The 10,985-nt window shown below is 33.7% G+C and overlaps 1 protein-coding gene across 1 annotated transcript; it reads right to left on the bottom strand.

The window, feature by feature from the left end:
* Positions 1-798: 798 nt before the first annotated feature.
* On the bottom strand, positions 799-2,950 carry LOC109147683 (thioredoxin-like 2, chloroplastic). The gene is made up of 4 exons (XM_019295310.1): positions 2,540-2,950; positions 1,674-1,856; positions 1,360-1,524; positions 799-1,118 (listed from the first exon to the last, which is right to left on the bottom strand). The coding sequence occupies exons 1-4, from the start codon at positions 2,732-2,734 to the stop codon at positions 978-980; spliced, it is 684 nt and encodes a 227-aa protein (XP_019150855.1). The 5' UTR covers positions 2,735-2,950; the 3' UTR covers positions 799-977.
* Between the last annotated feature and the right edge of the window lie 8,035 nt (positions 2,951-10,985).

The following is a 10,985-nucleotide window of genomic DNA, read 5'->3' as shown; positions in this document are numbered from 1 at the left end:
GCATGATCTGTACAGCATCTACAGGTTTTGAGTTTTAACCCTTCAATTTCATGCATTTTGTGATTTTGTCCCACTGTCATTTCCTTATGCTGTCAAACTGGGTTGCTTTCATTGTTTGGTAAAATTATTTAAGGTCCCACCAAACTTTCACTTTCAGATCAAATCTCATCTTTCTTCCTCCCAACGTGTAGAATGTGTAAAAATGTAAAATCGGCTTTTCGAATTCACACTTTCAACCGTCCTCATTTTTTCAATAAAAAGAATCATATTTTTCTATGGAATGTACAAATATTTGTACACTAATATTAACAATGGAGCATATCCGTACTATTCTCCCTGTTAAGATTCAATTGTGCACACTTTCAACGGTCCTCATTTTTTGATATAAAAAAATCATTTTTTTTAATGAAATGTACAAATATTTGTACACTAGTATTAACAATGCGATCGGGAATCGGTCCCTCCCTTTTACCAAAAAAAACAATGCAATCTATCCATACTTTCTGCCTCGATTAAGATTCAAGTCCACACACTGAGAGAAACAAGAGTCCTCACATGCCCTTGACCTAAAACTTTGGCGAAAGAACAAATTGCAATATCTCAAGTTGCACTTCCACCCTTGATAGGATTTGAAATTGCAAATGTGATTACGATGCAAACTATTAACTTTGCTTTAAATTGGTCAATCAATTGAATTGTACCCAGGAGCTAATCTAGTCAGTTTACTCCATAATAAGTTAGAATAGACAAATTCGGTAAGATACCAATTTACCCTGGCAAAAGACAAAGGACTAACAGTGACCATGAAAGGATTTTGTTTAATTTAGTGCATGTAAATTATTACTGACAGAAAAGAACAATAAACTACATAAGAATAGACTATCTCAAGTGAACTATACACTCAATGACTGATTCTATAATACAGAAAAAAAAAATATGTTCTCATATAATGCTGCAGAGATCACTGAACCAAGAAACTACGATGGGGAAGAGGATCCTGCCGGGACATCCTTGGCAGTCAAAAGCGTTTCGAGTTTGAGATCTCCCAAACCTCTAGGAGGACCAATGCTGCAACGAGCCGTGTTGTGTAATTCAATAGCATCCTTAATTTTCTGGAACTGCAATCGGTTAAGCAAGACAAGTGGCCATTAACAACTTAGTATGTATCATTGGAGACTCTATGTTAAGATGTTGCTGCAACTTCTCTTAGATGCCAAAATGGAACAATAGAAAAAGTTCCCACAAGTTCTGTCCCAAGTTATAACCACAAATTTCCTACCAATTCAGGTCTAAGCGGGATTTTAAAGGTGCAAGCAACGAAAAATAAACGAATTATGATTTTTGAGAGCTTTTACTTACTTTGGCAAGTGAGCAAGAGAAGGACTCCAGTTGTCCATCAGCTCCGCGATAGAAATGGAAATTCGGAAGGACTTTTACATTCAAACTTTTGCACATTGGCTTGTTTTCATCGAAATTGACTTTTAGGAACAAAATTTCAGGGTGCTCCGTCGCAGTTCTACAAAGCTGACAAAACCAATATCAAATTAAATGTCAATAAAAACAAAACCATTGGACGTTGACTTGATACCCTTTTATGAACTTTACCAACATAAATTTTCAAAAAAAAAAAGCACTATACGAAGTTCAATATTTGGCAAAGAGACAAAAGTTACCTTGGGAAATAATGCTCTACAAGAAGCACACCACGTCCCATAAAATTCAACAATAACTAGTCTATCTCCAGCTTCACTTAATGCATCCAACAATTCTTTTGTAGAATGAATATCAATCATGTTCGGCCCTGCATTTTTCTCCCACCACTTTGGAGCCTCAGTTTGATCAATGGTTGCGTGAACCTGAGCAATATGCAGAAAAAAGTCATGAGCATTGCTCTTCAGCAAATACATAGATACGGAACATGCGTAAGTACTTCTCAGGAAACAAGCATATGTTAATGCATTTAGCATAAATCAAACACCCATTCGTTTGAGAGCCTGAGAGGTGACAACTTGTTGTTCAATCCATATAACGAAAAATTATATAAATTTCAGACCTTTGCTTCACAGAAGTCAAATTTGAAGCGCAAAGTTCATTACAACTATTGATATCAGTTTTACATAGTAGTATACTAATAGTAGGAACAAAACATTATCTAAAATGCTTTTTCCCCCACAAAGGTTTCATGTTTTATAAGAGTTACAGACCACCTTAAAAGGGCAAGGGCATACATACCAATCATAAGTAATGATTCTATAAGGCTATAAGGGCAAAATCCACACTGAAAAGATACCTCAGTCCATAGAACATTGAATCAAACAGGAAATTGAAGAACACCAACACACTCATAAGAGATCACCTGCTCTAAGAACTCTAGATATAATTATTTAATTTTTTCAAGAAAAAGGAACACAGCAAATTGAAATGAAAAATAAAGGGAAAAAAAGTTCTTTTATCCTACCTTCCTATGAATTCTCCCTCAGCCAACATCGAGTATATATACAAAATTGGAAAACTAGCAGAATAAAGTTGAAGTCTTTACCTTAAACGAAGGAACTTTCTTGGTGGGTCTGAAGGATATTCTGGAAACAAAATCAACGGAAGCACGAGGAGAATCCGCAGCAAAGCCAACCCTTCTCCGAAAACTCCTGTTGGATAAAAAAGCAAGCCTCGGTTTGGCGATTCTCGCAGCAGAACAGAAAGAGGTTTTGAAAGAAAATCCAAGTGCATCAGCCATGGAACAGAGAAAGAAGAAACACAGAGAGAGAGTGAGCCTTCTTCTTTCTCTGAACTTCTCTCTTCTTCAGTTATTTCCCACTCCCACAATGAAACCCATTGATTTCCTGCAAAGGCTTCACCAGAAGACTGCTGTGAGTGTAATAGCTTTCAAATGCTTCACCAGAAGAGTTTGCGAAATATTTGTGTGAACCATATTGTACCAGAACAGTAGAGGTGCGCGAAGGTTGGAGAAAAAGTTCAAGATATTTTTTGATCAATTAAGAATAATAAAATCGCGATTTTTTTTAAAAGACAATACTAACATTCGACTTTGATACCAATTAATAAGTTTTTTTAATTTAGTCCTTCGATTATAATATATTAATTTTAGTCTTTCATTATTAAAATTTTTAAATTAGGTACATGACTATTCAATTTGACAATTTGTATTACATTTGATTTTATCGTTAAATTTTTCAAATGACCGACTAATTTATTTAATTTTTATTTTAAAATTTATTTTAGTAATTTTTAAATTAAAAACCTTAAAAAAATAATAATAATAAAAACACCGGTCACCCCACCCCTTCCTCCTTCGTCTCCACCGGAGACAAAGGAAGAGGGGGGTGATCAGCGTTCTCTTTGCCCCCCTCCTTCGTCCTTGGCGGGGACGAAGGAGGAGGGTGGGGGCAGCTATCATTTTTTTTTTTTAATTTTTTAATTTTTTTATTTAAAATTTAAAAAAAAATTAAAAAAAATAGACGGTCAACGGTGACTTTGTTGAAAATTTGGTCGGAAAATTTAACTGCAAGATCAAATGTGATACAAATTGAATAGTCATGCACTTAATTTAAAAATGTTAATAGTGACCAAATGTAATACAAATTGAATACTCATGCACGTAATTTGAAAATTTAAATAGTTAAGGACTGAAATTGATACATGTATTATAGTCGAGCGACTAAAAATAATATATATGTTTTTAACATTAAATTAAATTACGATTTATATTTAAATTTGTTTTTTAGTAATTTTTATTTTGAGTCGTCCCTAAAAGAACCCGGTAGTTACTATTGTGAGTATGCACATGATAACTTTGCATTGTGATCTTAATTGACAAAAAAATTATAAGAAGGGAAATTAGCTTAGGTTGTTTATAACGGATCGGTTCAAAATTAAAAGACTATTAATTAGCTCAAATTAAGAAGAGTAAATACTTAAAATGGTCCCTCAACTATAGCTAAATTCACAAATTGGTCCTCAACTTTCAGTTTTAACCAATTAAGTCCTTAACTTTGCAATTTTAACACGATTTGGTCCTTCGAACACTTCTGCATTAACGCCCGCGCCCGCGCCGTCATCGACGATCTCCAGAAGAACCTGCAACTCTCATCGGAGCACATGGAGGCCTAAAGGATGACGTTGCACCGGTTCGGAAACATGTTGTCTTCTTCACTCTGGTACGAACTCAACTACATTGAATCCAAAGGGAGGATGAAGAAATGCGACAGGATTTGGCAGATTGCTTTCAGCGGTGGATCCAACTGTAACAGTGTGGTATGAAAAAACAACCGGAACCTTAAAAAATCGTCGATGGACCATGAAATTACATATATATCCTCAAAAATCACAGTCAACAAACGGTCAAATAGACGGAGGACCAAATCGTGTTAAAATTGCAAAGTTAAGGACTTAATTGGTTAAAATTGAAAGTTGAGGACCAATTTGTGAATTTGGCTATAGTCGAGGGACCATTTTGGGTATTTACTCAATTAAGAAGACTAATAAGTCATTTTTAGGTCAAATTTGTAACGTTATTTTAATAATACACATCATACTTTTAGAAAAATGCAATTGGTCCAAAAATAAAGAAGAATGGAGCCATTGTCATAATTAAGGAGTGATAATAGAAAGACGATTCTTCCTCGTATGGATTTAGATGTGTACGCATATATAACATTGATGTTTTAGAACCCATTCATTGTATACAAAATTACTATTTTAATATTAAATTTAATACAACAAAAATAATAATATATTTTAAACAGTCCACTAATTTAATAAAGTAAGCAAATACATGTCTTTTTATTTTTTTATTTTTAATTTTTTATTGTCTAATAAAAGGCATGACATCGAGCAAGACAGGCCAATGAGCAGAATGGCCATACTGCAGCTCTTCCCATACCTTTGTTCGCATACAAGAATCAAGATATTGAATATTACGGTTCTCTCTCTCTCTCTCTCTCTCTCTCTCTCTCTCTCTCTCTCTCTCTCTATATATATATATATATATATATATATATATATATATATATATATATATATATATATACCCGTTGCTAAGTGCATATTTTTTTGCCTTCGAGTGCACATTGTTGTGTCTTCCAGTGCACATTGTTAACATGTTGGTTTAACATGTTCAACCGACCCATTGTTAAGTCCCGTGAAAGAGGGAAAGAAACGGGATTAATAACCCCGTGAAGATTAATGAACATTTTGTACCTTCCAGTGCATATTATATTGTTGAGCGATCCTTCCAAATGTGAACAGAATGTAAATACAATAGATTAGAATTAAGCGTAATGTTTTTTAGAGTCGTTGATCTGGATATATCAACAGTTCAAATTTATCCGCATGTTTTACTTGAGCCTCTCTTTACACCTGATCCTAAACCTATATATAATCGAGATTATATGAGAACTAGTTACTCTATGAAAACGTGTAGACTTTATTAATAGCTCGCTCATGTAAGTGCCGAAGAAAACCTAAAATCATTATTTAAGAATGTGACTCTAGGTCTCTAGCTAGTAAAAATTTATAAAGATATAAATCAACCTAAATTGCTAATAACTGGTTGACTCTAATAAAAAATAATTTGACAAACTTAAATGTACTTGACGCTAGAATTTAATTTTTTAATAAACTTACGTGTGCACTCAGGTGAATTTAATATTTAGAATGAGAAATTCACAAATTGGGCCATACCCAAATGTCTCAAAATGGATTCGACTCTAGGCCCATATTCGGATTAAGAGATACGGTGGTAATTTATATCCTACACCACGGTGTGCGTTGCAATATGCGCCCAGATGCAAAACGACGTCGTTTTAATTTTTTTTTTTTTTTGAAATTTTCCGCCCCAATGAATGGCAGTAGTTTTCCTTAAAAAAAAAACCCGCTGTTCAAGAATGTACATAATGTTATACTAGAATACACATAATTGTATACATGAATGTACATAATTATATAACACAATATACATACTCTTTTTAAAAGATAATACACATAATCTAACATAATACATAATAAACATAAACTTTTAACATAATACACATCAACTATTAACATAATACACACAAATTTTCTGATTCGGATGTACATAATTGTATAAAAAGAATGTACATAATTGTATAAAAAATATACATAACTGTATGAACCAATACACATAACTGTATGAACCAATACACATAACTGTATGAACAAATACACATAACTGTGTGAACAAATACACATAATCCCAGCAACTTCTTACCGCGCCTCCCAAAACGACGTTGTTTTGGGAGGCGCGCGGCGCACAATACTATGTGCGCCGTGGTGTAGGGTATAACGATTGAGATACGGTTATTATCATTCATTTCGTCACAACGTGGCCCGATTCATCACACTAAAAAAGTAAAAATTAAACAGAATAAAAGAGAAAATTTCAATTTTGGACATATGATTATAGGGATTTTGTTAATTTCAGCACTTAACTTTTAAAAGTGTCAATTTAGTACTTTGAGTATGTAATTTTTGTCAATTTTGGTTACTCTGGTCAAATTTCGTCGAAAAATTTTAATAGTTGAATAATGAGGGTATTTTAGTCATTTCACATCTATTTTCTTCTTCTCCGACGAGTCTATCATGTTTCAATTTTTTCCGGCGAGTTCTACCGGCTTCAAAAGTACAGACGAAGCGGCTCAAGGCCACTTTTAAAACCAAAACAAATCTAAACGCCACTTTTGCAAGCTTAACGGAATCAATGACCAAAGCATTTTGATTGGTAGCCTCCTTAGACCAAGCACCACCGACGTTGGGGGAACCATCGTGGAGGACCAAATCGAAGGTTCTGCAGCCATTCTAGCATTTTCTTTCGGCCAATGGAGGTGTCGGCGAACGTGGTGAGTGCGAGTTCGCCGACCAGGCAACCGAAGAAGTACGAGGTGGCCGGCATATCGGTGATATTAGCCCCGGTGCACTCCAAGGACCACGAAGGTGTTCGGCGGACTCCGTGCGGCCGGCCAATGCTATTCCACTCGTCAGAGAAGAAAGAGATGTCGTCCTCACCGTGGCCGCCGTCCTCACCGCGGTCTTGTTAATCCCTCTCTTTGGTCGAGAAGAAAGGAAAAATGGTAAAATGACTAAAATACCCTCATTATTTTACCTATTAAAATTTTTCGGCGAAATTTGGCCGGAGTGACCAAAATTGACAAAAATTACATACTCAAGGTACTAAATTGACACTTTTGAAAGTTAAGTGCCGAAATTAACAAAGCTCCTATAGTTATAAGACCAAAATTGAAATTTTCTCCAAAATAAAATTAAGAGTTAATTATCGAAATGATCCATTGATTATAGTGAAATTATAAATTTGATACTTGATTATTTTTTTGTCTAGTTAAGTCATCAATTTTAAAAATCTTAATCAATTTGGTCATCCGTTTGTTTAGTTGTTAGACTTTCGTTTACTAGGGACTAAATTGATAATTTTGATATAGTCAATGGACCATTTCAATAATTAACTCTTTGATTTAATAGGAGAGGAAATAGTACATGTGATGACCGAAATGATTCCTTAACTATAACAAAATTTCCAATTAATCCCGAGTAAACTAAAATCTGACGACTATACAAACATATGACTAAATTGGTTAAAATTTGTAAAGTTGAGGACTTAATTAGGCAAAAATATTATCAAGAATCAAATTTATAATTTCACTATAATCAATGGATCATTTCAATAATTAAAAAAATGCAATCTTGTGATACTACTATTACTTGCTCGAGTTCTATTACATAGACTCCGAAATTCTACATACTCCCTCACTTTTACTTCCTGGCAAACATTGATTGATTATCTTTTATTATATTTTGTGGGTCTCAATAAAAATGTCTATAACAAAAATTTGTAAGAGAGTAAAATCTATGAGTAAATTTTGTAAGTCCAAAATGATATTTTTCTACTTGTTATATCCAAATTTTTCTCGTGATCCAATATGACTTGGACACCTCCATTAGCATGCCATGTCCACGGCCCCCTTGCTGGACCGCCAAGCCTATGATGCTCAATTTTCTAATACCCTTACTCAATATCTTATCAGTGTGGAAAATGATATATGTACTCTTATGTAATATAATTTTCATCATGTATACACATTTTATTAGGTAAAGAAAAATGAATGAACAAAAGCAATAACTCATTATTATTTTCATCTCTCGACAGATAAGTACTATGCATTAAATATAGTCACCGAATATTGTAAATTTTTTTTGGTTAGCCCATGACTTGACACTTGAACGTAGGCAAATTATGCCGTGGAAACGTGTTCACCATGCTTTATGAACACAGTCCTAAACGGCATCATTTTTATCGAAAAAAAAATAGTTAATGTGTTGTTAATGGCGTTTTGCATTATATGTTCAGATTATGAATTTACATTAATTAAATTATGAATTTTCTGTTATGAGATTATGAATTTATAGTTGTGTAATTATAAATTTTCTGTACATTCATAATCACATAACAGAAAATTCATAATTTCATAACAGAAAATTCATAATCTCATAACAAAAAATTCATAATCTCAAACATTTACTCCGTATTAAATTATGAATTTTCTGTTATGAGATTACGAATTTACAGTTATGTAATTATGAATTTTCTGTATATTCATAATCTCATAACAGAAAATTTATAATCTCATAACAGAAATTCATAATTTTATAACAGAAAATTTGTAATCTCATAAAAGAAAATTCATAATTCCATAACTGCACATTCATAAATCCATGCCTCATGCCTGCACATTCATAATTTATGAGTGTTGAAGAAACTTGCGCGAAGAGGAAGTGAAACCGCAAAATGTGAATATGAAGAAGAAAAGTGGCGCTGTTAATTAAAAAACAAAAAAAAGATTGGTGGAAGATAACGGTGTCGTAAACACCCTTACCGTTTGGGACTTCACAATGAATGGTGAATACGGTTCCATGGCATAACGATTGTTGAACGTATTAATTTTTTTTATTTATATAAGGTTTTGAAGTCTTAACCTATCTTAAAGAATGAGAGTGCATGGTAACTCAGGCCAACTAAGTTATTTAACATAGTCAATGATCCCAAAATAATGATAAGAATCTGGATTCAGCTAGCGGTAGAGCATTGCATATATATATATATATACCGAAATTAGAATATAGAATATATACAGTACTCCGGGAAGCGTGAAAGTTTACCGGAAACGAACAGTATAAGTTTTGAAAGCTAACCTGGGGTGGTCTGATCTGAAACAATGGCGTACGCAGAATGGCGGTGAACAGAAGGTGTGGACCACGACATCATGAGCCGTTGTCGCGTATAATGACACGCCCCAGTCCCCAGGCAGGCCAGCCCAATTATTGCTCAAATTCAAAGGGCTACCCCATCACCCAGGGGTTGACAATACACTACAAATTTCAAAACTTTCTTCCATCCCATGACAATCAACTAGTACACCTGCATGCTGTAGATCAGATCAGATCAGATGCCCTACACCCTTCATCACGTTCTTTCAACCATTCTTAGCCGTAGGATGTAATTATTAAGGTTTGATTCATATCAGATCATCAGGTGATGAGATATGAAATTAATTTTGTTGTATGTGAACATCATTATACATACAAGCTAAGTATTATATTTGACGAGGTTTTAAAGTAGAGATCGATCGATGCAATAAAAACATTCAACAGATATGATGGTTACAAGAATTCAATATCCTATAAAAGGTGGCGTAAAGCCTCCTGGAATTCAACAATCGAGTTGCACTAAATCTGATTATTATCCAAAACTATTTACTTTATTATTATCTCTTATCTACGATTTATTCTAAAGGCTCTACAAGACTATCACATAACGTGATCATGGTGATTGAAGGTTGAAGTGTTTATTGGTTTGCACGTTTGTACCAACTCTAGTAGATGATGAAGATTGAGTTGGTGTGAAAGATTAATGCCATATATAGTGTGTATGAATAGATCTTTTCAACACCTGTAAGCCTGTAATCTTGGTGATCATCTAGTGAATTTGGGCTTACGTTGGGTGGCCTCGCATACTTAGGAGGATTTTTCTGAACTGCGTTAACAATTTGCTGTGTCCCTATGTCGGAGTAGTTATGCTGTGCATCCGTATGCACCATGCATGGTGTATACAGATGCAAAAACGACGTCGTTTTATAAAAAATGCGCGTTTTCCCTTAAAAAAAATTCAGGTTCGATTCCCAGCAACAGCATTATTTTGTTCATTCATTCTAGAATTTTAGTTCATAGATTATAGAATTTTAGTTCATTGATTCTGGAATTGTAGTTCATCGATTCTGAAATTTTAGTTCATAGATTCTGGAATTTTAGTTCATTCATATTCTGGAATTTTTAGTTCATAGATAAGATTATGGAATTATAGTTCATCGATTCTGGAATTTTAGTTCATATGTTGTTGCTGAGAATCGAACCTAAATTTTTTATTTTAAGGGGTGACGCGCGTTTTTAATAAAACAACGTTGTTTTTGCATCCGTATGCACCATGCATGATGCATACGGATGCACAGCATAATTTGCCCCTATGTCGGCAATCTGTCTCTGTGTCCGACACAGAACATAAGCCAAATAAGTAATTCAATTAAAATTGAGTAAGAACCATTTAGGTAATTCTTGCATTCAAGACTTACGAATCTTTTACAAATTACAATGACTGAATTCAATTTTGAATTTCAGAAGAAGCTAGGTGGAAGCAGCCATCTTTGTCTCATGTGAATGAAGGGGGAGATAGTCATGGCTACTTCCACCTTCTTTTGAAATTTTTTTAATTTTTTTTCTTTTGATTTTTAAAAATAATAATTAAAATATTTTGTATATATATATATATATATATATATATATAATTTGACATTATGACATCATATTTAAGGGAAACTTAAAAGTAATATGTAAAAAATATTATTTGTATAATTTTTAAGTTTTTAATGATCCAATTGTACATT

Source organism: Ipomoea nil, unplaced genomic scaffold (assembly GCF_001879475.1).
Source record: "Ipomoea nil cultivar Tokyo-kokei standard unplaced genomic scaffold, Asagao_1.1 scaffold2036, whole genome shotgun sequence".
NCBI lineage: Eukaryota > Viridiplantae > Streptophyta > Magnoliopsida > Solanales > Convolvulaceae > Ipomoea > Ipomoea nil.
Note: the sequence above shows the minus strand (reverse complement) of the source record. Positions and strands in the feature narration are given on the sequence as shown.

What these genes read in the sequence shown, in the direction of transcription:
- LOC109147683 (XM_019295310.1), bottom strand. Translation starts at nt 2,734, where the DNA reads ATGGCTGATGCACTTGGATTTTCTTTCAAAACCTCTTTCTGTTCTGCT. An exon ending in GTAGAGCATTATTTCCCAAG is followed by an intron (nt 1,525 to 1,673) that starts GTAACTTTTGTC and finishes TGGTTTTGTCAG; the next exon opens with CTTTGTAGAACTGCGACGGA. An exon ending in TCTCTTGCTCACTTGCCAAA is followed by an intron (nt 1,119 to 1,359) that starts GTAAGTAAAAGC and finishes AACCGATTGCAG; the next exon opens with TTCCAGAAAATTAAGGATGC.